The 25,654-nt window shown below is 52.4% G+C and overlaps 1 protein-coding gene across 1 annotated transcript in view; it reads left to right on the forward strand.

The window, feature by feature from the left end:
• Window positions 1-25,493, forward strand: part of RFTN1 (raftlin, lipid raft linker 1) — a 161,891-nt gene extending 136,398 nt beyond the window's left edge. Inside the window, exons 7-9 of the mRNA XM_004692186.2 lie at window positions 15,016-15,119; window positions 17,422-17,503; window positions 24,228-25,493. Of these exons, the coding sequence (XP_004692243.1) occupies window positions 15,016-15,119; window positions 17,422-17,503; window positions 24,228-24,605 (564 nt within the window). The 3' untranslated portion in view covers window positions 24,606-25,493. The remainder of the gene's footprint in view (window positions 1-15,015; window positions 15,120-17,421; window positions 17,504-24,227) is intronic.
• The last annotated feature ends 161 nt before the right edge of the window (window positions 25,494-25,654 follow it).

The following is a 25,654-nucleotide window of genomic DNA, read 5'->3' on the forward strand; positions in this document are numbered from 1 at the left end:
CCTTGGGCCCCACTTGCTACAATTGGGCCATAGACCAAGGTCTCTAGCTAAGGTGGTGGTTGGCTGGGTGTCAGCCAGGAAGGCAGGCAGGAGCGATTGCATTGAATGGGGTTAGAAGAGCAGGGGTGTCTTAAACAAGAGCAGCCTGGGAAAGAAGGAAGGAAGGAATTGACTCTTAATCTCTGTACTTTTTTCTTCCATAAACTCAACTGTCTCTGTACTTCATGTACAGAATTCAGTTTAAGTTAGACCTTTAAAAAAATTTATCCTTCAAATAAATATTGAGTTCCTACTGTGTGTCAGCCACTGTGAACACATGATGAATGGATGAAATTCGGTCAAGAAGGACTGATTTCTTTAACTGGAGGGAAGGAGGGCAGTCATTAAAAATGAATGCCCACCCCCCGGCCTTGCCATACCATCAGTAATTTCTCTTCGTTGCCTAGCTTCCTGAGGGGTGGTGGAAGATCCTAAATCATTGGGACCTTTTTAAAGCTGATGGGAAGGGGAGAGGCAAGTGTGAGTTCTGGTGGAGACCATTGGGTACGATGAATGTAGAGCCTTGTTCCCTGCGAAAAATTCATCACTTTCAGAATCCTGTGACAAATGCATTTTTTAAAAAGTGGTGTGCTTGAAAATAGTCAGTGCAGGCCACAGAATGACAAGAGGGAGACTACATTCAATGTGATGAGAAGGACTTGGTCTTTTGGTTTCCCCCATGTGTTTGAGAGAATGGAAAGGTGGGAGACACACGAACACACACACCCTTTGTTATCTTACAGTTCCTGTAAGAGTAGAAGTCCAGATGGGCACAGCTGGGTCTTCTACTTTGGGTCTCAGAAGGCTGAGATCAGGGCCTGGTGAGGCTATGCTCCTGTTTCAAGGCTCTGGGGGATGTATCTGCTCCCAAGTTCATTCGGGTTGTTGGCCAAATTTAGTACCTTGTGACCAGACAGTGCCCTCATTTCCTTGCTGGTCCCACACAGAAGACTGGTCTTTGCTCCTCAGCTGCTCTTCTCCCTTCTCATGCTTTATTTCATGCTTTATTTATGTCAGGCCCCTTTTAGAACTTTGTAAATACTCAGGCCATCTGAGAGTCACAGGTAAGGACGGAGAAAACGGTTTTCCAACAACTCAACGTATTAGATCAGTGGACATGAAGGTTGCAGGGTGTTCTTGTAGCTAAGTGATCATCCTTGGTCCCTTATTTGGTGATGGCTGTTTGAAATTCCCAAGACCAAAGAGTTTTTTATTTTTTTAAGATTTATGTATTTATGCCCACAGAACTGGGGAGCAGAACAGGTTGACTGACGAAGTACACTGCTGAGGGGAGCAGAGGGCGGCCCAGGAGAGGTCTGCCACGCCATGTGGGTCACCTCCGGGGTGGGGATTGAACTCATACTGAAGTGGCTTTTTCTTCTTAGTGCTGCACTTTAACCCTCTGTGCCACCAGGGAGGGCCCAACCAAAGAGTTTTAGTAAAATGAAATAAAAAGCAAGAACTTTGGGTAGTATTGAGAGGCTGCCTTCAGAAAGGAGGTCTCATTTGTGGGCCCTATGACACCATCGGGGTTTGCCCTGTCTCACATCATTTGGGGGGGCAAATGGAGTGGTCTAGAAGGGTGTGAGCCTGTGGACACCCAAAGTTGGGAGGCAGAGGAGCAGACTGGGTAGCCATCAAGAGCTAAAACAGCCACATGTGACTGGACTCCACAGAACCATTCTAGCTGGGTATGGGCACAGAGTCAGGGGCATGTTTGTGCCTGGGAAGTGAGGAAGATTCTGGAAAACACAATGTCAATCATGGCTGCTTTTTCTCTATCTGCTTTTACACGTGGGGTTTGTAAAGTAGACTTCACTTAATGTTTGTGGAAAGCATCCCACCACTTAAAGAAAAAAAAAGCCAACAAACAAGAGACCTTGAAAATTACTAAATTACTTATCTCATCCAGCTCCTTTTCTGTGTAGGTTTCCCTGACTTCTTGGAAAGCCCTTCTGATCTCATTATCTATTCGTTTGCCAATTATAGGAACAAAACCAGTCCAATGAAATATAATAGGATAGAGTATAAAAAAATCAATTGCACTTAAGTTTAAAGAGTTAATAGAATGGAGAATTACCCGATTTGACAGCAATTATAATGAAAAGGCATTTAGTCAGGCCAGTCAGTGGTGAGGCTGCTACTCCCCTCAAAATGCTCCCACAGCCCAGGACTGTGACAGAGTGGGCTTTTCCAGGTGACCCCTGGTGGTATGCGGTCCCCCCACTTTTGTTCTCTCTTCCCTCTGCTGAGACCCTCCGCCCCTCTGCGTCTTCACTGTGCGAGCCTGGCCTTTCCTGACCCAGCTCTCCATGGAGTCCTCTTTGATAATCGTCTTTGATACCCTGGCTGGGTTTTCTCCCCTTCCCCTGCCCCCGGGCTCTGCCCCCACCCCACTTTACTGCAGAGCCACTCATGTCCACATAAACATTCAGAGTATCCACGTGGTCCTGTCATGTCTCACTTCCCTCCCCATCACCACCCAGAGCTCCTGAATTTATGTCGTTCTGATTCTTCGGTTGTTTTTTTGTTTTTTAATTTTTTTCTCTGTCCTTACATCCTTTGTAACTTTGCCATCAACTGCATGGTTGGTCAGAGGAAGAAGGCTGGGGCTGTGGGGGCACAAGCAATGTGGAATATACCTAGACATGGCTGAAAACAGATGGGCAAACTTACCTTGGGGGAGGGAAGACAAGGGCCGTCCAGCCGCAGCTGCGTGTGGGAAGGGCTGAGCTGTGATTAAACAGAGGTGCAGAGGCTGTTTCCCTGGAAGTGCAGGGACAGGCTTGGCCCCGTCAGAGCAGCTACCCGACCCTGTTCCACGCTGGAAGTAGCAGCACCTGGGGCTGTCACTTCCCAGGCACCAATGTGTTTCAAATGATTTTGGCGACAAAAGGAATGAAGCACCAGGACATACTGCAGTGTGACAAATCTTAAAAATCTTGTGCTGATGTAGAGATCCTGTTCCCATGAAGGAAACGGCAACAAATGAAGGCCAGGAAGTGGGCAGTGTGGAGAAGTGATAAGGCAGGGGAAGGGGATCACAGGAATCCCTAGAGGACCCCAAGTAGAATTGGTTCACCTCTCTAAGACCGGTTTACTTTCCCTGACTGGCATTTTCTCTCCGTCAGCGCTGCCTCTGATGGGTCACGGTCTGGAGGCTGTGGAAACCCGGGCGAGCTCTCTGCGGGTCTGCTGCCTGTCTCCAGGCTGTCGAAGAGCCGACAGCCAGAGCACGCGGAGGCACCTCACAGGGGTACTACAGGTTGGATATACCTGTCGGTGGTTTCCAGCATCTCAGAAGACCTGTTAGCCATTTTGGGGGTGCGGGGTCCTCAAAAGACAAACTGTGGGGTTAGAGCAACATCATTTGACTTGAGGGAGAGGGTAGCATGAGGAAAGGGGCTTGGGCTAGAACTGGTTACCCTGGCAACAGGATGCGGACAGTTGGGTCACCGTGAGGAGAATAGTGGACAAAGAGGACATAGAACCAGCGCTGGCCTGGGAACGTGGCACCTTGACTTCACTGCAGGCGAGGTTGGGTGGGAGGAAGCCTCCACACACGTCAAAGGTCTTCTCTGGGGTGAACCCACAGTTGCTTTGTGGGGTTCTGTTGCTCCATTGCCCAGCGACGTGGAATGATCCTTTATTCTACATCCTCTTCTGTGATGATGAATTGTGAACTAACCTTTTTCAGGGACATCTTCTGAATTAGCATTTTTTTTTTTTTTGATTATTGGTAAGCTGTCAGGAAGCTTCCCTAGATAGAGGTGATAAGTCTGACATCATTTTAAATTCGAGAGTTTTGGCTGACAGACCCGCTCCCCACCTACCACCCCAAACTAAATGCCTTTTAACTATTGATACATACACACACAGCATAGGGAAGCTCCTTTTAAATCCTTCCTTTTCTAGGTAGTAGATGAGCTGAAAACCTTAGAAAGAAGGATTAAAACAGCAACCCCTCATCCATCTCAAATTGTCTAAAGAGAGTCATCAAATGGCAAATCCCATCTGCTTCGAGAAAGTCTCATTTCCTCTCCCTCATCTAAGCAAGTGGAAGGGACTTGACAAGTCCCTGGAAGGAAAAAAAAAAGCTTTTTGTTTAATTGTTATCAAACAAAGCTGTTTCCAAGACTGCTGGAGAGGACATCTCACCCCGACTCTGAGTGGACACACGTCAGCTTCTGGGGAGCATGCACTGTGTGCTGTCACCATGCAGGATCCTGCCGAGGAGCTGACAGGATGGAACAGCTTTGAGTTGCTTAACTGTTTGCACTCAGGACTGCAGCATCTGGGGTCCCCTCAGCCACGGCCCGCCTCACCTTGAAACATCCTCCTGTGTCCCAGCATCATCGGGAGCCTGGGCTGAAACACCCTTGGGAGGGAGCACCCACAGGCAGGTGCATGGCAACAGACAGCCCCATTCCGGGTGTGGGCTGTGGTGATCGGCTCCTGTCCCTCCGCCCCTCCCCTGTCCTTTCTCCCCCTTCTGAGTTTGTGACTTCAGAGAAACCATAGCAGCCAGGCCCAGCGCACGGTGCCTGTCCTAGAATCCAGGGGAGTGTTATCTTGTGCACACAGGTTTGGCCTTCCTGCCAGCTTGGCATGTGTGGTCCTTAAGAGAAGCCAGGGCAGCTGGAGCTGGGAGGTTGCCCCCGCAGTGGGTTTTATCTCTCGCTCCCAGGGCATGTTGGGGGCAGTGCTGGCCTCGTGCTGGGTTATCGCAGATTAGACTTCGGGGCTTTGGGTGCCATGAGAGTGTGGCACGTCTAGCGGAGAGGAAGCCAGGGTGAGGTGTGCCAGCGGGAGTGTTCTGAGAGTGAGCCATGCTGAGGCCGCGGTTAGAGGCCGTGACAGTCTGGTTCCCTGACACGGGACCAGGCGACTGGTGCTGTGGTTTTCTTCCTAGAGATCTGCAGAGCTGTGGCTCTCCCTGCAGTGATGCTCCGTCAGCTCTGCTCTGCAGTGAGGCCTTCACGGGCCTTATACCACCCTTCACAGCTGCCCCCGAGTCCATGGGAAACTGGGGCCTGTGCTGACCTGGCCTGGGCCTGCCTCGGCCCTGCTGGCCTCACCCATGTTTCCGCGTGAGACTCCCAGGGCAGCTGGCTGGTCCGTGTGGCCTTGCCTGTGTGCTGGTGGGTGGGGCACTTGTTCCTCCTCATGCCACCACAGGCCCCGCCCGGAGTACAGACCTGGCCCCCCAAGAGCGAGGGCACTCAACCCTCGAGCCTCAGGTTCAGACTGCTACTGTCCCCGCTTCTGCTTGCTTTCTTTCCTTTTTTTTTTTTTTTTAAAGATTTATTATTTATGCACACAGAACTGGGGCACAGGCCAGAGGTGCAGGAGCGGTGAGAGGATTCACCAGAGACAAAGTGGGGAGCTGGATAAGCAGAGCAGGGAGCTGAGGGGAGCCCCAGGCAAGACGGGAGAGGTCTGCCACACCATGTGGGTCACCTCTGGGGCGGGGATCCAACTCACACCGCAGGGCCTACAGCCAGCTTGCAGCGCTGCACTTTAACCCGTTGCCCACCAAGGAGGACCCTGGCCTCCGCTTTTTGTGGTCAGAGCGAGTCTGAGATCAGCCTGGCTTCACGGGCTAGAGAATATGCTGGACCTCTTGGAGGGGCCCCAGGGAGGCCCACAGACTGGGGAGCCATCATTATGGAGACCATTTTTGCAAACAATGTATCTCAAATAGTAATAAGCGTTGTTATGATTTTATGATTTTGCTGGGCTCCCGAGTTCTCTTTCGGGAGAGGAAATCAGGCAAAGATGTGAATTAACCAGCAGGGGTGGGTAGAGTCTTAGTGCAGACGCCTTCCACGAGCCGCGTGTATTTTCATCTGCCCTCTTTTCTACATCAGAGAACTAAGCTTTTTTTTTTTTTTTTAACATATTCTCTTTGAATGTTCTGAAAGCCAAAGTTGTCTAAAATGAGCCGACTGCTCTCTCAGTCTATTATGTGGGCCTAATTACATATCAGCAAAATGTTTTTCTGAAGCATTGTGTGTAAAACAAAGAGGAAAACAACTTCTCCAGCCGCCCAGCACCCTGCCCCTCCCTCTGGCTGGCAGAGGCTGAGGGCCAGCAGGAGGCCTGGGGGGCGGGGCTCCTGCAGCCCCTGGGGGGACGGGTGGCTGCAAGTCACCCCTTCCTGGGACAAGGAAAGAGGGCCCAGCACACACCTGCTTCCCAGGTGCTCCAGGCAGAGCCAGGACACTTGAACATGGAGATGTGACAGGGCAGGATGAGGGGCAGCCGAGACCCTCGAACCTGCCTGCTCCAAATAGGGTCTGCCATCCGTCACATCAAGACAAACATATTCTTAGTGCGTAAGATATCAACAGGAAGGAAAGGAACCTTAATTAGAGTGCAACACCGGGAAAGAACAGACAAAATAGCTTTCACACGAAACTTCCAGAGTTCCCATTTCCTCACGGGTAAGTGCCCAGCCAACGCAGGGCCACTGGGGCCCCACAGCTTGCACAAGTCTAAGGCACCTTCTGGTGGGGATCCATAGGAAAGAGGCAGGAGGGGCCAGACAAGTCTGGTAGGAAAAGAACAACATCAAAATCAAGATAAAAGGCTGCCATTGTCACCTCCCCATAGGTCTCTCACCCACCTTGCTTTCCGATGTCTCTGTCCATGTCTCCCAATTCCCTGGTACAAGCCCAAGGCAGAGAAGCCTTGTCTCTGTCCAGGTCATCTCTTGATCTTCTATCTACAGTCTCTTCTTAACTACCCCCCTGCTCAGTACTACCCTCCCTTGGGTGGGGCAGGGAGGCTGGAACCTCCCTTTTTCCTGGGGACCCCCGTTACAGAGATTCAAAATAAATTAGTGGAGCCCAAGCCACCCTGTGCTTTAAGATATGGAAGGACTTGGTGAGTTTCCTGTGAGACTGCCCCATGTAACTGCAGCACTTTCCATTCAATACATAGAAGTGAAATGTCCCTTCTTTCCAGATCCTGATGCAGGAGGGCAGGGCCTGTACCTTGCCCTTGTGTGTGGTGGCCAAGGGGCTGCTGAGCCCTGACACAGTCACACCAACCCACAGACTTCCCAAGGGCATGTTAGCATGCCCTGTCCGACCCTCACCGCCGGCCATGGGAGAGGATTTGCGACCTGCCACTTCCCTCCTGAAATGTCCTGGCCACTGTTTCCCGAGACCTCCCTATCTGCTTGACATGATTTTTCATGCTTCCTGCTGCTCTCATTCTCTCTAGATACTTTAGGGGAGCAATGTTGCTTTTGTTTTTTCAACTTCCAGAGGCCAAGCTGCTTCCAAACTCACATGGCCTCCTCCTCACTCTTCTGAGACCCCTGTCAAGGACGTTGAGCCCACCAGAATAATGTCCCCATCTCCAGATCCTTCTTTCCATCACATCTGCCAAATTCCTCATACTGTGGAAGGTGACATAGCCCCAGGCTGCAGGATTAGTATGGGGGGAGTGGGTGGTGACATCTTTCCTGACACTGCTCCCATCCCGCTGCTTCCTGGGCCTCTCCCAGGCTGCTCAGACTCAGTATAAAGTGGAAGTCATTGCCGCTTCTTTTCTTCTTGCCCTGTATGCCTTACAAGGCTCACAACGTGAGCGCCATCACCCGGGCCCCAAGCCACCATAGAAGCAACATGTTGTTTAGTTGCAAGTCTAGCTGATGCCACTCGGGGAGCCTGCAGTGTTTTACTGTTGCGAGTGCTTTTCCCATGAATGACTTAGTCCATTTGTTCATTTTTTATAGAGAGGACCAATTCTCCGAAGCGAGATTATTGGGCCAAAGGGTAACTGTATTTGTAATTTTGAAAGATATTGTCAAACTGTTCTCTGCGGGGTCGGGTCAGCTTGCCCCACTGCCCGCCGTGATGAGAAGGCTCTCTTGACGCCTGCCACACAGCCTTCTTGGCAAAGTGAGTGTCAGACGTGGGTTTTTACCAACAGGGTTAGAGGAAATAGGCTATCTCAGGGCAGTTTTAATTTACATTTTTGTTATTGTGAGATTTGGCGTTTTTTCAACTGGCACTTAATGACCACTTGAATTTCCTTTGCTTTGATTCCCTTCTTATTCTTATCCATTTTAAAATTGGATTCCTGGAGGTGTTAATCATTTTTTAATGTATTTATTTATGCATACAGAACTAGGGTACAGTCCAGAAGTGCAGAGGCGGTGAGAGGATTCACCAGAGACAGAGTGGGGAGCAGAGCAGGCAGATTGATGAAGTACACTGCTGAGGGGAGTAGCAGGTGGGTCAGGAGAGGTCTGCCACACCATGTGGGCCACCTCTGGGGCCGGGGATCAAACTCGCACTGAAGTGGCTGTGGCCAGCTTGTGGTGCTGTGTCCTAACCCATTGCACCACCAGGGAGGGCCAGGCATTAGGCAATTTTTTTTTTTAAGATTCATTTATTTATGCAAGCAGGGGTGATAAGAGGATTCACCAGAGACAGAGCGGGGAGCAGAACAGGCTGACTGACAAAGTACACTGCTGAGGGGAGCAGCAGGCAAGTCAGGAGAGGTCTGCCGCACCATGTGGTTCACCTCCAGGTGGGTGGGGATCAAACTCATGCAGAAGTGGCTTTAGCTTCTCAGTGCTGTGCTTTAACCTGCTGCATCACCAGGGAGGGCCCAGTGTTAGTCAATTTTTAAGAACTCTTTTGTGTCTGGAATGTGAGCTACAAGCATTGTCTCATCATGTGTCTCATGTGTCTTTTGACAACACTATTTTTCTTGTGTCACAGAGATGGGTTTATGTCACCAAACTCATTATTTTTACTTTATGATTTCTTGATTCTACATTAGTTAGGGCTGCCAGCAGAATCTTACAAATTGAAATAATAAAGCTGTGTTGAATGTGGGAGAGTTAGACATAGATATCGATTTTTCTCTTCTGAAAAATTCCATGAAGTGATACTAAAGAAATGATGGACAGACAGTCAGACAATCCTCATTATTCATGGGTGACACCAAAATCGATGCTCAGTGCTTTCATGCTTTTGTGCCACAAAAAGCTTCAGTTGGGGCCCTCCCTGGTGGTGCAGCAGGTTAAAGCACAGCACTAAGAAGCTAAAGCCACTTCTGCATGAGTTTGATCCCCACCCCAGAGGTGACCCACATGGCACGGCAAACCTCTCCTGACCTGCCCGCTGCTCCCCTCAGCAGTGTGCTTCTTCAAGCTGCCTGTTCTTCTCCCCACTCTGTATCTGGTGAATCCTCTCACCGCCCCTGTATCTCTGGCCTGTACCCCAGTTCTGTATGAATAAATAAAATCTTTAAAAAAAGCTTCAGTTGCTGACTGTGTTTCCAGCAAGGCCAAGCTCTGCCTTCTTGTTTCAACTCAGTAACAAGTGTGCTTTCTGCAACCCACTTAGCACCACTTTTTTCACCTTTTTATGCTTTTAGTTGGTGGTTTCACTTTTTAAAATGGCCTCCAAAGTGTAGTGCTCACATGCTGGCCAGGGTTCCTAAGTGTGAGGAGGGAGGGATGCGCCTTACACTCACGGGTGTGCTTGTTCAGACATGAGCTCTAGTGCCGCGGCCATGAGCTCAGTGGGCCCACGGTATGTATTCAGCAGGGTTCTGTACTGATCCAGGATGTGATCAGAGGAAACCTACCTAACCCAGTACTCTTCTAGAAGCAGTGATTCAATATTCAATAATTCAATGTAGTGATATTAAAGGCATATAACTCCGATGAACAATGAAAACTGACTATAGGCGACAGGTAGGTAGATTAGATACATGCAACTACCAAATAATTGGAAGAGGAGGAAGTAGAAAATACGTGACTTTAGATGATAGAAAGTGAATGGCAGAAGCTAACTGACATAGCAATAGGCCAGAAACAGCCGCCTTTTGAGCAGGGAGCCATTTTCTCAAGCGGATCCTAAGAAAAGCTCCATCTTGAAGCATCGCTCACTGTAGGATGGAGAGGAGTGAACTGTGGAGTCAAAACAAGGGCACTGATTTAAAGTCCTTAGATGTTATCAAAGGAACAAAACAGAACACTTTACAAAAAGGAAGGATGGAATTCTGAGATGCTAAGTCCATTAGGTAGTTTGCCCTAAGAGTAGAAAACAGCCACTATGGTTCTTTGTGAACTCTGAACTTCTAAGATTTTACACAACAGAACACGTTATGGTCAGAGTATTAGTAATCAAAATAGCTACCACGGTAGCAGTGCTGATTCTAGAAGCTCATGGAACAATGCTTTCAGACTGTAACAGGAAAATAGATTTCAGCCCAATCTCTGACACTCACACTGTTCGTTAAGGGTGAAGACTAAAATGTTTCTGGAAATGCAGGGGTTCAAATGAATTCTAGGGCATTGCTTTCCAGAGAACTGCTCGAGAATGTGCTCCAGCAAAATGAGAAAACCAAGAAAGAAAAACACCAGGCATAGACGGTGGAGGAGGGAGAACCCAGGCTGGAGAACAAAGCCAAGCTGGACTGGAGTAATGGTACAGAAGGCCCAAAAAATGATGTCTCCAAGTGGGCGGAAATAGAGCTCAGGTGTTTAAGCACATGGGATGTTTACAGATGGGTACAAAATAGTAGTGTTGGAACATCTGGAGTGCATTAGCGATGGGTTCATGTACACTCAGGCAGGTGAAAAAAATAGATATTACAATAAACTCCAGGAAAAGCAAAGGACTATATAAAAAAGAAGACTCATTGACTGACACTCCAATGAGTAATAAAGCTGCCCTCAGTATCTGAGAGGGGTTGGTTCCAATACCCCCTACAACACCCAAATTCTAGGATGCTCAAGTCCTTTGTATAAAGTGGAGTGCATTTACACATAACCTACAAACATCCTCCTGTGTGCTTGAAATCATCCCTAGGTTCCTTATAATACTGAATACAATGTAAATGCCATGTAAATAATTATTATACTATAAAGCCATGCAAATAATTATTATAATTTAGGGAATAATGAGAAGAAAAAAAATCTGAATATGTTCGGGGCAGGCACAACTATAATAGGCTTAACAACATGGCATGTATTCTTGACCTGGGGTGGGATGAATTCAGGAGGCAGGACCCACAGACACAGAGGGATGGCTGTATTTGCAAAGTAATAACACAAAGACTGACTTTTAATTATATATTTTTTTAAAGATTTATTTATTTATTCATACAGAACTGGGGTACAGGCCAGAGATGTGGAGGGTGAGAGGCTTCACCAAAGACAGAGTGGGGAGCAGAACAGGCAGATCGATGAAGTACACTGCTAAGGAGAGCAGCGGGCGGGTCAGGAGAGGTCTGCCACGCCATGTGGTCACCTCCGGGGCAGGCGGGAATCGAACTCATGCGGAAGTGGCTTAAGCTTCTTAGTGCAGTGCTTTAACCCGCTGCGCACCAGGGAGGGCCCTGACTTTTAATTATAAACCATTCTGGGCATCAAGGAGGAAGTGAGACCTGTGTATGGAAACTTTTAACCTTTATTTCCCATGGTAGGAAGTGAAAAGATCTAAAATTGGTTGAGTAAAGACGTGGCAGTATAAATGGACCCCGCCAAGAAGCGTTGGGCACTAGTGTGTAAGGAGCTTTAAGAAGGACGCTTTGCAGGGCTCTTTTTCATACGCCCTCCCAGTGAAGGGCAGAGGGGGGCCACACAGCCCAGCTGTGGCAGTGGGGGGAACAGAGACACCCGGTCCCCAAATCACTCTTTGCAGAAGCAGGGATCTTCCTCAAGTTGACCCTGAGCACTTTGCTGCCATGGGAAAGTGAGCTCCTCTCTGCACATACAGTGGAGAGAGCACAGTATTTTCAGCTGCTTTTCTACCAGATGACTCCCACGCACTGAAAGACAGGAAGGAATTGCAAAGCAACCAACTTTCTCATCGGACCAACTTGTCACCATCTACTTATATCCCTGCACGTAGGGTCTGTTCAAGAATGAAGAAAAGACAAATGTATTTCTTAACTCTCTCTTCTGTTGTCCTAATTTTTGGAGGTTAGGGGAAGGTTGTCTTGGATGTCTGTTTCTTTAGTTGATTTGGGACCAGCAGAGAAATTAGAGGGAACAAAGGCGAAAAGATCCGTCAATACAAATGTGTTCCTTTTATGCAAGTCAAAAACCGCAGGACATGCTCCGTTTTTGTAACACTCCAGGTGTGATCAGAGATTACACATCCACACAGAAGAGTGGAGAGTTAATTAAAAAATTTTGCTCCTACTCTCAGGAAGAAACGTCTCTTCACTTGATAAGCAGGCTGGCTTTGGAGTCTGTTGGGCTTTCTCTCCTCACTGGAGTGTCACAGAAAAGCAGATCAAAGAGAACCTTCCACCCGGTTAGGTGCCGACCACCTCTTTGTGTTAATGGACTTGAAAGCATCTTCCACCAACTGCACGGGGCTCATGTCATAGCAATGCCATCTTCTTGCTATTGGTAACCTACAAACCAGCTTTGATAGATGCTTCTGGAAAACCACATCTAGCCTTAATTAAATCAAGTCCAGCCCCAATAGTTGGGGCGGGAGAGTCTGGCAGAGTGTCACACCTCACCCCCTACCATTTATAATTTACTTTTCAACTCCCTGTGTGACAGCCAGATATTAACACTGGAGACTGAACCTTGAGCTCTCAAGCAGGGTTGTGTTTTGTTGTGTTTTCCCTTTTCCTTTTAGTCTTTGCGATTCTGTCCCCTCTGGCTGACATCCCCTACCCTGAGGGGAAGAACTGTTTGGGAGAAATCCTGCTGCCTTTCTCTTTAAGATAGTGACAAAATGCAATAAAATTGAGCAAAAGAGAGGCAGCCTGTCTGAGCAGGGCCTGTCTGAGCAGGCAGGTCAGGCTGCAGCAGGGATCGTCCATTGTCCTGCGGCTTGGGGAGCCCTCGAGAAACCCCGCGTCACCAATGAAAGGACTCCATTCTGCCTCGCAGGGCTTTGTGAGGTGCCAAAGCTTGTCCCGGTTGCCATGACTACGGTCTGATTGTGGCAGGTTTGTCACCGTGCTTGATAAAGTGGGAAGGTTATTCTTGATAGACCCAAGTAATCATAACCTCGCAAAGCTTGAGAGTGTGGATTTAACACGTCCCGCAGTCCCCTCTTTAATGGAGAAAATGCGTGGGAGGGGTGGGATCCCCCAGATAAAACCACCAAAGGCTGGGGGTGCGGGCCTTGCCCAGCATGAAGGATACTGGTCCTGCTGGTCTAGGAGGGAGGTCGCCATGTGCTCCAGGGGTCAGGCAGAGAAGGGGGTGACACTGGTCATCAACTGTCATCTCTGGTCTGCAGGGGGCTTCAGGGACGGGGCCAGAATGAGGTCTCCCCCTCTAAATATATTGATTATGCTTAAAGCCTCTTTTCTTTTCTTCCTTTCCTCCTCCCCCTTCTCTATTCCCTTATTGTCCCCTTCTCTCTCCTCCCTTCTCCCGCTGTTTCCTTTCCCTGCAACAGCTTTCCTCATAGCTGGCCCTCTGCTCTCTCTCCTTCCATGGAGATTGGTGGGGAAGTTTCTTTTTGAGGTAACCGCTGATAGAACTAGGCACAGAGTGTCAGTCTTTTCTTTCAGCAGAAGCCAGCACCCAACTTGATTATCTGGAAGGTGATTCTAAGACTCACCCGGGTGGGTGCCTCACCACGCAGATGAAGGACCCCAACCTAGGGTGTCCAATGACTAGGTCTGGTGTAAATTTCTAACTCTCAGGAGCTGGCTCAGACTGAGACATTTACTACAGATGCGGACACAAACTCTGGAAGGAGGAATTAGTCGCCTGGGGTTCAGCTGACTTGGTCGCCACGCTGAGACCAGCGGTCAAGGAGCTCTGGGAGCCATTTGAAGGGGCGGGGTTGTTCCCTAGACCACCGTCCAGCCCCTAACTCAGGGCAGCCACATGAGCTGCCAGTTCTGGCCCTCACAGGCCTTCAGTGGGACAGCCACTCCCCAGGGATGGTCTACACCAACGGGTGCTGCTGGGTTGTACATGGGTTTGACCTCGGCACCTGCTGGTGCCTCCTCCTTCCCCAACTCTGCCTGTCAAATCTCTGTGAGCCCCCGAGGCCGACCTAAACCACAGCGGGCATCCTTTATCGTCGGCCTTGTAGCACTGCCAGCGGGTATGACGTGTCCCAGGTGCTTGCACGCTTGTGCATGGACTGTGAGCTCTGACTGCGGGGTCCTGCCACTGTCCATCTTTGACCCTTCTGTGGCTCTGAGGTACTAGCTGCATGGGTCCACATGGCCTCCTCAATTGGAAAGAATCTGAGCACATGTTGAGATGCTCTGAATCCAGTGACAGAGATTGAGCCCAGCAGAGTCAGGCGTGGGGGTGCTCTCTCAACCCCAGTGGGAACCCGAAGTAGAAAGAGAGGCCTGTGGGCCCCCGGGCAGTGGCCTTTTGTGGGAGCAGGACTGAGATTTTAATGTGAAATCAAACACAGGTCGGATTCATTTACCTCTTTACTGTGTGTTACAGGTGAAGCTATGCAGTGTGTGGTGTATAGGGAGTATGGTGGCTGTGGGGCGTATGTGGGGTGAATGTGTATGGGGGTGTACAGTATGTGTGTGTGTTGTTTGGGGGGGGGGTTACCTGCTGTGGCTGGATGTCACTGCCGCTTCATTGTCAACTCTAACTGAACTTCCTGCGACACGCTCCAAATTCATCCTGAGAGACCTGTGTTGTCAGGTGCCTGAATCCATCTTTGAGGCGAGAGGGGATGATGCAGCTTCCGTGAAACTCACAGGAGGCTATTTGTCCAGAGCAGAACGAAACAAAATGAAGGGATTAATCCTTTGGCTCTAGTTCCTTGCCGACTGCAGACTGAGTCGTGGCCCGGAGAGGACTCCCACGGTGGCAGTTTGGCTTCACACACTTCAAGAACCACCAGAGCCAGAGCCGGGCCAGGCCACGGCCTCCCACCCTCCTCGCTGTATTGGGCCGGTGGGTGGAGCCGTTGCCTCTCGGGCCCTCAGCGTGGACCAGGGTGGGGGCCCCCTGCTGCCCTCACAGTGACCTTTCTCCCCCAGGGTGTGGAGGTGCAGACAGACTACGTCCCCCTGCTGAACTCGCTGGCGGCCTATGGCTGGCAGCTCACCTGTGTGCTGCCGACTCCTGTCATCAAGACTACCAGGTAACAACAAGTCATTTTACTCTCTTTACTGACACTCCAGGCAGGCACGTGCCTAGTACGTGACCACTGCTTCATGCGTGGTCTCTTACGGTCTCCAACTAGCGCATCCTCCAGTCTCCCCTCAGGACACCCTGGGCCCGTGAGTCACGAAGGCCCAGCATGTCCAGGCTGAGCTGTGGCCTCAGCTGAGGGGCCCTGCGGGGGTCTGATGTGCGAGACATTCAGCGCCTACTCTGTGCCCTTTGCTGGGTTAGGTGCATCCGGTGTATATAAATCTCCCTTAGTCCTCAGAAACTTCTGTGGGTGGAATTTTTAAATTAGACCCACTTTACAGCAGAGGAGAGTGTGACCTCACTCTCCTCCAGACAGTTGAAGGGCTCAGTCAGGAGCACGGTGCTGGCTGGAGCCCGGAAGAGGGGCTGGGAAGGCCTGGACTCTTGGCCTGGCTGGGCACCTCATGATTACGTGTTCGTGGCCGTTCGTCCACTCAGCTCTGTCGTCCTGCCCTGAGCCTGAGGGCTCAGCGCAGCGACCCCAGTGCTGAAAGACATAGGATAGGATTCCCACCTTGCAGATGAGAAGCCTGAGATCACACGGGTGCCATCACATACTGAGGCCACATGCCAGGATGGGGAAGACCGCCTGTGGAGTCAGCCCTGCTCCTAGACCAGGCCGCCTGTTAGCTGACCTCAGGGACGCCCCCTACCAGGGGCCCTCAGGCCTCCTCTTCCCAGTGTCCTGCTGCCACTCAGCGTTGCAGGGTAATGCGCCACATGAGGCGAGGATGGAGACCCAGGGACGCCCACCCTAGAGCGCAGGCAGGTTGGGAATGAAGGCGACAGTCAGTGCCTCGTCTGGGCACCTCCACACACCCAGCCCTATCTGACAGCCAGACTCGATGGCTTTGCAAAAGTGGCCAGACTGCAGGCACCTTTGGGCCCTGGAGCTCTGGGAACCTCATATTGTTTGCAAGACTTCTGTGAACACAGGGTGACGCAGTGGAAAGAATCCTGGATTTGTGCCCCGAAGTCCCCACCCAAGCCCTGGTCGCCAGTCGCCAGCAGTCTGGCTTGGTCAAGTCCTGTAGCTTCTTGAGCCAGTTTCCCGGCCCACTAAATGGAGCTGCGAAGACTTCCCTCTGCTAGGGCAGGAGTCACGATGAGAACATCTTTAGACCTGAAGCCCCAGCGCCTTCTGAGCTGGACCCAGAGGGGCTGGCAGGCGTCTGCCTCAGATGGTCACACCTGCTGAACAAGCCTCCCTGTGCCCTCAGTGACACTCCTCTGCAGTGCAGCGGGGGCGGGAGCAGGAGGCTCCTAGTACAGATCCTTGCTGGCACCTCCCGCCTGCTCCTTAAGAGCTTCTGTTCCTGTCTGTCCCAGTGGAAGTCCCATTCCTTGGTAGGAAATAGCCCATCCCCGACCCTGAACAAAATCAGAAATGTTCCCCTCCCCTCCTTTGCCTCTGAGACCCCATGCAGTGGCGGGGAGCCCAGCAGAGAAGCCATCTGCAAAAGAGATTTCAGGAAATGGCCAGACGAGCGGGGCTGGGAGAAAGCTGTGCTCTCCTGGACAGCGTTGCTGTCATTTTGAGAGGGGGCTCCCCGAGGCCCTGTCTTCCTGGGACACACAGCATTCACTCACTGTCCCCGAAAAGTGAGCAGCTCTTCCAGAAACCCCTCACCCATGGTCAATGCCAGGGCCCACCCCTCCACGCCCCTGCAGGAGACCTGAGCCTGCGTCCAGCAGGGATGAGGCCGATCAGAGTCGGGGAGTTGGTGTGGCCAGCAACCATGCGCTGTGGGGTCCCTTGTGCAGCGGGGTGACCCTCCACCCCTGTAACTGCTGATGGGCGGTGCCAAGTGCCTCCCCAGTCCGACTCTACCTGCCTGCCTCTGGCCTCCAGGCCCCTCCTCAGCCTCATTATCACAGAGATTTGGATGAGGCCTGAAGACTCACTGTTGAGATTCACTGAAGAATCCAATTTGTCATCATTTGGCTGAGCTTCCAACCAGCTGTTACTTCACATCAAGGGAAGGGGAGTTCACAGCTATGAAGCTGATGCTGCGGGGACACCCACAGAGCTTTTGTTGGGCCCCTGAAGTAGTCCCAGGAATAGCCCTCTTGGAGCAAGGCTGGTTGGGGTGGGGCAGAGATGGACACTTGGGTTCCGGACCCCTCTCTGCTGGGCAACTGCTTTCCTTTTCGTGGGTATGTGGCCTTCATGAAGTTAGGGATGGCACGTTGTGTGAGGTTTGGGGTTCCCCCAGGTATAACCTAACTCAGCTCTGTGTGTATTACAGGGAGGGGAATGTATCCACCAAGCAGATTGTCTTTCTTCAGAGACCATGTCTACCTCAGAAAATCAAGAAAAAGGAGTCCAAGGTAAGTGATCTTGATGTCTTCTGCTCTTGGCAAGGCTCCGTGCTCATGGGGTGACTGTTCTGCAGAAGTTTGGTGGGCAGCCAGCTCTGACTCCTGAGGGCTCTTAGTACCCCAGGAGCACCTGAGTCCCCTGGCAGTCCCACCAGAACCGGCGAACGCGCTGGATGTCCTGGTGCACTCAGGCCCTGCTGGCCAGGCCAGGAGCAGACGAGAGATTCTGGATGCTTGAGCCGCCAGCTCCTCCCACCGGGCTGAAAATAGGAGTGTGAAGTCAGCTGCAGTTTGAGGGGACAGGGCGGGCGGGGACGGCTTGAGCTCAGGGCCAGCTGCTCGGACCAGACTCTCATGACAAGCCGGTTGGGGCTCTGGCCCGCCCGTTGGAACCCTTGGGGCATCCACGTTTCATGGTCTTGGCGGACAGCACCTGCCAGCGCCCCTTGGGGACATGCCCAAGGCTCTGAGTGACAATGGCGGATGTTTCAGAGGCCGGGCTGTCCTGCAGGTCCCTGGGGCCTTCTTCCTCAAGTCCTGGACACAGAGCATGCTAGAGACGGGGGCGCTTAGGACTTCTCCTGTGGCTCCTATGTTGACTGAGTCCACGCCCGCTGCTTGTGTCAGATGATTTTGATGCTTTCCTGCAGTTTCCCGCGGGGGGTTCCCCATTACTTGGGAAGAGGTCAATGAGCCGAATGACCTTGCCGAAGCCCCAGCCAGGTGTCACCTGGAGCCCGCTTGCTCCCCTTTGACGGCCAAGGCCACGCTTGCCAGCAGAGGCTGCTGGACCTGCCTCTCTCGTTCTGCCTGGCACCATTCCCTGCCCCCCCAGCTCCTGCTTTCTCCTGTTCTTCGGACATGGAGCCCAGACAGGAGCACCTAGCAAGTGAACAGATTGGAGCAGCCCCTCGCCAGCCAACAAATCTGGAGGGGAGTGGGGCCCACTCGTGGGAGGAACGCCAAGGAAATGGCGCCTGGCAGCCAGATGGGGCGGGGTGCAGAGGAAGGGCTCTCTCCAAGCTGAGATGCTAATATGACAGGTGACAGCAGAGAGGACCAGAAGGCAGCCGCCAAATCCACCATTAAGCACCAGGAGCAGTCAGAGCCGGCTGCAAGATGGATTGGCTTAGGCCACTGTCACTCACCGCTTAGCGGACCCCCGAGAGTCCCAGACACCGTCTGGGGGAAGGCCAGGCACCGGCAGCCTGTTTTGCTGTGGCTGGTGTATTGGTGCTGCTCAAGACACGGGCTGCAGGCTCCAGACTGGGCCTTTCAGCCCGTGGCGGTGACCACGACAGTGCCCCTCGCCAGGGGACCGTCACAGCCCTGCCTCTCCGCCTGCCCTCTGAGCTGCCTCCTTTCCAAACCTCAGGATCTGAAGTCTGGTTGCCTTATGAACAACTTAGGGTTTGGTAGCGTAGAGCCAACGTAGCTTTGAGGTTTTTCCGCCCTCACGCCGCTCGCGTGGATGCCCAGGGCACGCCCACTTTTGATTACGGACACCTGGGCCCAGGTGTGCAAATGCCCACACCTGTGCCTAGAGGTGACGGCTAAAAGGGCGAGACCACACAAGACATGAGACTGAGAAAGGCCAGAGGAAGAGCGCAAAGCTTCAGCGGGGCCTGGGAGGCCTGCCAGCTTCCCAGACCCCACGGCGCCCAGCCAGCACCCCCTGTTCCCCCTGTGGGTGCCTGCACTACAGGCAGCACTGACACAGCCCCACCCCCGACACAGTCAGAAATCCACTGCAGCTTCTCACTCCTCAAAACTTAACTCCTGAGACCCTGCCGGGGACCTGTGGGTGATGGAATCGACGAACATGTATTGTGCGTGTTCTCTGCATTATCTGCTGGATTCTTACAGTAAAGTGAGCTAGAGGGAAAATGTTAAGGGAAACCAGGAAAATGTATTGGACTGGATCTATGAATTCCATCAGTATTTTGTAGGAAATCCTAGTGAAAGTGGACTTGTGCAGTCCCAGGGACCCATATTCAAGGCCAGCTATAGTTTTTGCTGTTTGTTAAGGACCAGGAGTGTGCCTGGCTCAGGGGCACAGAAGCTTGGCTGGTGAAGGAAGAGGGTGCAGGGTGGCAGACGGGAAAGATGAAGCTCTTCCTCGGCCTGCGGAGCTGAGGTGGGAGCTGGCCAGGGGGTCCTTCCCGGCTATTTTTGCTCACAGCTAAGCTCTGCCCAGGGGCTTTGTGAAGCTCAAGGTTATCAAATTGCAGCCAGAGGCATCTGCCTCACCTGGGGGCTTCTACCTCCCTCCCCAGACCCTTCAGAGTCAGAAACTCAGGTCAGGTGGGCGGCCTGTTTGATGAGAGCCTCATAAGTCCTGAAGAATTCAGGCCCTTCCAGGTTCACCTCTGGGCCTCCCTTCACATGTATCATTGATTTTTTAAAAATGGGCCTGTCAGGAGCCCTCAGTGTAGGTACATGTTTTAATAAGCCAAACCAAAGTATCCTTAATGGCAGTGAAATCTGGACTTCCATTAGCTGGTCAGTCACCCTGATGAGTAAGACTCCTGACCTAGCAGATGCAGCCTGAAAGCTGGGTCTCTCCTGCCTGGGACTGAGCCCTTCCAAGTGTGGCCTCTCCCTTCACTTCTCTCCTGCCTTCTCTCTACAGCCAGAGCCTGAAGCCTGTCGCTCAACCAAAATGAAGGGTTGGAAAGAGAACATGGCATTAGAGACACCTGTGTTTGAAGTCCAACTCTTTGTTTTCTAGCTGTGTGACTTTGGGCAAGTGACTTAACCTCTCTGAGCCTCTATGTGGTCATCTATAGAGTGGTTCTAATAATGCCTAGTGAGAGGATTGCTTGGGGGTTCAGGGCCATGGGACACCTAGACACTGTGTGAGACACACAGTTAGTACCTTAGCATGTTCTTGTTCTTCCCAAGGCAGGTGTTTTACATGTGGCAGCTTCATAGCTCAGAGTTTAGCTTTTAGATTACACAGGCCCTGAGTTCTGGCCACTCCCACCTCCCTTTTTTAGAATACCCCTGCCAAGGAGGGTAGGAGAAAAAGAGAAGACTCAAGCCAGAGCCTCCAAGATCCCTGACTGCAGTACTTCTGACAACTGTGGTGACAGAGGGCACCAACCACTTGGGAAATTCAGTGACGAGACCACACCCCATCTGAGACACAGACAGCAGCTCAGCCCTAGAAGGCATTTAGCTTTGCAGATTTTTCTGTGACAGTTCTGAAGGATCGAAAATGTTGGTGGGGAGAGTTCCCATCTAGCTCAGCGCTGACAATTCCAAATGCTTCTCCACCCAGCAGTCCAGCCGGGTCCCTGGGGAAAGTGGCCAGTGTGACTGCCACAGGCCCTTTGCACAGGCTGTGTGCTCCTGTGTTAGGTCGCAGCAGGAAAATGTGATCTTCCACCAGAAACTGGATGTGGCCAGATGTCCAGAGGGTCCACGCGAGTGCTACTTATTGAGCAAGGACGGTCCCTGAGTATCTGAGTATCTGAGCCGGCTTTAGGAATTACCAAGTGTGGAGGAGGGCGTCGGCACAGAGGGAATCCTCAGCGGACATTCCCACAAGCTACAGAGAGAACGGGCCCCAGAGTGTACCCCTCAGCCTCAGAGGCAAAGTCAACAAAGCTGGGTTCAAAGAGGAGGAATTTGAGCACGAGGTGACAAGCTTCTTTGGGACAGCCAAGGAGTACCAGAACTGGGGTTTCAACCAGTCTTAGCTGCCACACTCTGATGCTTTGACCTTAGAGTATCTAGGGCCTTTCCGCCCAGGCTGTCTCGCCACTTTTTTGGCAAGAGCAAAACTCCCTCCCTCCTGGTAGTTGACTGCCTCTCAGGTGCTGTGTTCAGGCAGGCTGTTGTCCACCAACATGCAAAAGGGGAGATTCTGCTCAGAGACATGGATTGAAAAATGAGAGAACCTTCCATTTGGGTCAGAATGGGCACCGTGCCTGACAAGGCAGCAGTTACCATCCGTACACTCGTGCCGAGAGCCCCGGAAGGTGGTGGTGGAGGCAGCAGGTGTACCCAGGCTGGAGTTAACGTCCATACTGACAGCCCCAGGGCCTTGGGATGACTGCTGGGGTCTTGGCAGAAGTAGACACCATTTGGGGGAGGGGGCCCGGGGCTTCTAAGGTACGGCGAGAGATTCCATGGTCAGCAACTCATGGCTTGGTTGGTAGAAGCTTGAGCCAGCCCCCAAAGGGAGCCACTCAGCTCCATGGGAGAGAATTTGAAAAAGAGGGTCTCCAGCCAGGGGAGACACATTGTAGGAGACTTCATCTGGGGGATGTTCAGGGAGGCCGGAGTGAGAGAGCAATGTGAAATCCTAACACAGCAGGCCCACACACCCTTTACCGTGACGGGATATTCAAATTGACCTGTCTTGTCCGAAGGAGTGTACTGTCCAAGATTGCTGTGATGGGTTGAATCTCAGATGTGGTGAGTGGTCAGGCCAGTGTTTTATTTGAGGAATAGGTCTTTCCCACCGAAGGCTCTGCTGAGGTGGCAGCTTTTTTAAAATTTGCATAGCATATTTTTGGTTCTTCCTAGCACAGCACTCAGAATTATTTACAGTGTGGTAAAGCTTTAAGATATCGTTTCCCATGCATGGTGACTCTGCATTCAGCCCCCACCCCCATCCAGCTAGCCAAGAACTCAGGGCTGAAGGCTCCCCTACATTTTCTTTTAGTCACAGAATGCCTAATAGTTCATTTTGTATTGGGGGGAAACCAACGTGTTGTGACTGAAGTGAAAGAAAAGCTGGTGGTGGGGACTTTTCGGGGAGCTCAGGGCCCCGCGCTGAACCTTCAGGCCCCCTGGGCCTGCCCTGTAGTACTGTTGCCTCCTCCCAGTGAGACCTCCCTCCCGCGGGGGCCCCACTCTCGTGCCCACCAGCCCAGCTCTCACAGCCCAGCTCTCTGTCTTCGGGGCCTTCTCTCTTGTTCTTGTCCTTTCACAGCTGGGCCTGGTGTGTCCTGGACCTGTTATGGCAGCTCCCACCCCAGTGCGCCTCCCAGGACTCTCTGGCGCCTGCCTGTGGTGGGGGGTGGGGTGGGGGTGTAGGGAGCAGGCCCCAGGTGGAGAACATTCTGGAGATGCCCCTCCTGATGGCAGGTCAGAGGGACCTTTACTCGGGAAGACCGAGAGGAGCCCCTCATGTTTGGGAGTGGAAAGAGGAGCCCACAGAACACTGTCCTCTTATGTAAACCCAGAGGCCACCCCCTTCCCGCGTGCCTGTCTCAGGCACTGGCCTGAGTCCACTCCAGGTGTACAGGCTCTGGGGCGCTCTTCCTCGGGAAGGGGTTCTGGCAGTCGGCTGTCTCAGCAGGACATTGAAAGCTTTCCCCTTGTGTTCCTCAAACTCATCTCTCTTTCTGGGGCTAGACCAGAGATGATGTGTGTGGGTGCACCCAAGCCAAGGCCCGTGCTGGGACGGGCCCAAACTGAAACCCAGGATCCTGGCATGGCTGGGCTCGGTCCTCTTTCCTTCAGCCTGCAAGGGCCTCTCTCCATGCCAGGCCCCATGCAGTACCCCAGGGGCCAAGGGGCAGGTGGCCGCCCTGGCCCCTTGCCCTCACATGAAGCATTGGCCATAAGAACACAGCTGGCACACTGTGTGCAGGGCACAGTGCTAAGCCCCTCACTGGGTTACTCCATATCGGCACCCTCGGGTGCAGAGCATGGTGGGCTGATTTGTGGCCATCCCAGCCCATCCCATACCTGACTCCGTAGACCACGTTTACTGGCACAGCCACACTCACGCACACGTTGCCTCTGCCTGCTTGGCTCCGTAACAGTATAATGCGGCGGGGTGACCAGATGGCCTGCAGAACCTAACCTATTCATTCTATGACTTCTACAGAAAAAGTTGCCAACCTTGATTCTCCAGAAAAATCAAGTTACCAGCCTTGATTTGTTCGATTTCAGTATCTCCAATGTATAGATGGAGCACTGAGATGGGGCAGTTAGGCCAGTGGGGGGGGGGACCTCACACAGGAGCTCTCACCCCACAGCTCCAAAAGACCCGGCTCTTACCCAGCCCAGCACTGACTGCGCCTCCCTGGTTCTCTCTCACCCCACCCCCGCCACCCTCCTCGCATGGAATAACACTCAGCTGAAAGAGTCGCTGGGGAGCAGCCTCCCTCCAGGTAGCTCAAGCCAGCGGGGAGGGCTTTTCAGAGCTGCCTCGGCTGGGGCCGGGGCCTGGGCGCGTGTCCCACGGTTCCTTGGCCATGGTCTGTCCCCTCTGAAGGGAGGGTGGCCTTCGGTGAGGGTGGGGCTCTCAGCAGAGGGGGCTCCACACGGCCCCACCCCAGTTCTGTGCCTCCTCACTCAGTGGCTCAGGTGAGCAACCGCCCAGTGCCTGGTCCACCTTCTCAGGACGGAAGGGAGTAGCGGGAGCCGGCACCTGGAAGGGCAGGCCCTGGTCTCTTCTCATCCTGGGCGCTAAGTGATCGGCTTTCAGGAGACCTGTCTGCAGCTTTTGGAAAGGCGCCAACTGAACAATAGACCCCTCTGCCCCACGCAGCCCTGAAATCATGTGTAAAATGCACCTGGAAGTATCTGGCAGATGCTCGAGGTGGGTGGGAGGTATCGGGGTACAACCCCGGCTTGCAGCCATCGCGCTCTCGGGGTTTCCGGAATCCTGTCTAGCTCGGGGATGCCATGGGGCTGTGAACGCGAAAACATGCCGCTGTGAGGCTCCTGGCGTCCGCGCTTCCTGACCCCCCTTCTCTCTGATCTCCAGTTCCAGTGGCGATTCTCCCGCGAAGACATGCACAACAGGCAGATGAGGAAATCCAAAGGGAAACTCAGCACCAGAGACAAGCGACAAGCAGAAGAAAACAACAAGAACCTAGAAGACCAGTTTTCCAAAGCGGGAGACGTGGGGAACTGTGTGGCCAGCCGGCAGCAGGGGGCTGGAACCTCGGAGGAGATGAGGGTCCCCGTTGGAGAGGTCACAGGGGAGAAACTGTGTCCCCCTGGCCGGCTGTGGGCGGAGGGCGGGACCATGCACAACGGCCCTGTGTGCTCGGAGCACTTGGTTTCCAACCCCGGGGAGGAGACCTGGGAGGGGGTCCCCGGGGAAGGGCCTGTGGAGCCCACGGCGGCAGAAGACAACTGAGTCTTGGCCGTGGACCTGAGGCTGGCGAGCTGGTAGACCCGAGGCCTGGTGCCAGCAGCGGGGCCAGGGGCTGCCGTGTTACCCTTTGGCTTGGCTTGACCTCTCCTTGCGAGCAGACCCAGGCCCTCCCAGGCGGGGTCCCTGACAGTGTTAGTTCCTGCACATCCATTTCAAAGTGTCGTTTCCCCAGTGTTCAATGGCAAGACGGTCCGGTGGCTTCTTCTAGACCTAGGGGAGGGTCTGGACCACCCAGTGCCTGTGTTCCCCACTCCTGCTGCACTCCAGGGAGCTTTCAGGGCAAATCCCTGGCTGCAGACTAAGCCGGAGGTCTGTTTCCACACCCTGTGTCATCGCCTGCTGCTCTCTGCAGCCAGTGGTGGCTTGAACAACTCGGGGACCCCCGCCGAGACCGCTCAGACCCTCCTGCTTCAGCGAGGAAAGTGACACTGGGGAGGGAGGTGCCCTGCCTCCTGGCTTTTCTCAACGTATTCCCGTAGATACTGGTAATCTGGAAGTGAAGCGGTAATTCTGTTTGTGCACCTGCTCTTGCAGAATGTCCAAGGAAGTATCCTGTATTAGTATTAATGCCAAAAATCATTCTAAAAAACATTTTGTATCCAGCACATCCTGCACACACACGTTCTTTCTGTCATTTCAGAGTGAGCCGGCTGGCTGAGAGTCCTTGTCATGTGCTATTTTAATCAGTGTGTCATTGGCCCAGTTGTTTCCCACGTACGCTGTCACGTGTTTATATTGTCCAGAAAGTATCGTGAAGGCTTTAAGTAGACGCGACTGGCAAACCTGGAGAGAGGGTGCCTGATTGTCTTGCCCAGAACAACAGCCTGTCTCTTCTCTTTCTTGTTTAGTTACTTAAAGCAATAAATCATCTATGAGTTTAGTGCACTGTGAGTATTTATTGCGTCACCACGAATAGTCCCCACCTAAAGTCGAAAGCATTTGACAGGGTGATTTGGTGATGGGAAGCCCAAGGGATTACAAGTGAGATGAAAAAATGCACAAAAGGATGTAAAAATAAATATAATATAATA

The sequence above is a fragment of the Condylura cristata genome, unplaced genomic scaffold (genome assembly GCF_000260355.1).
Source record: "Condylura cristata isolate star-nosed mole 26May11 unplaced genomic scaffold, ConCri1.0 scaffold00033, whole genome shotgun sequence".
NCBI lineage: Eukaryota > Metazoa > Chordata > Mammalia > Eulipotyphla > Talpidae > Condylura > Condylura cristata.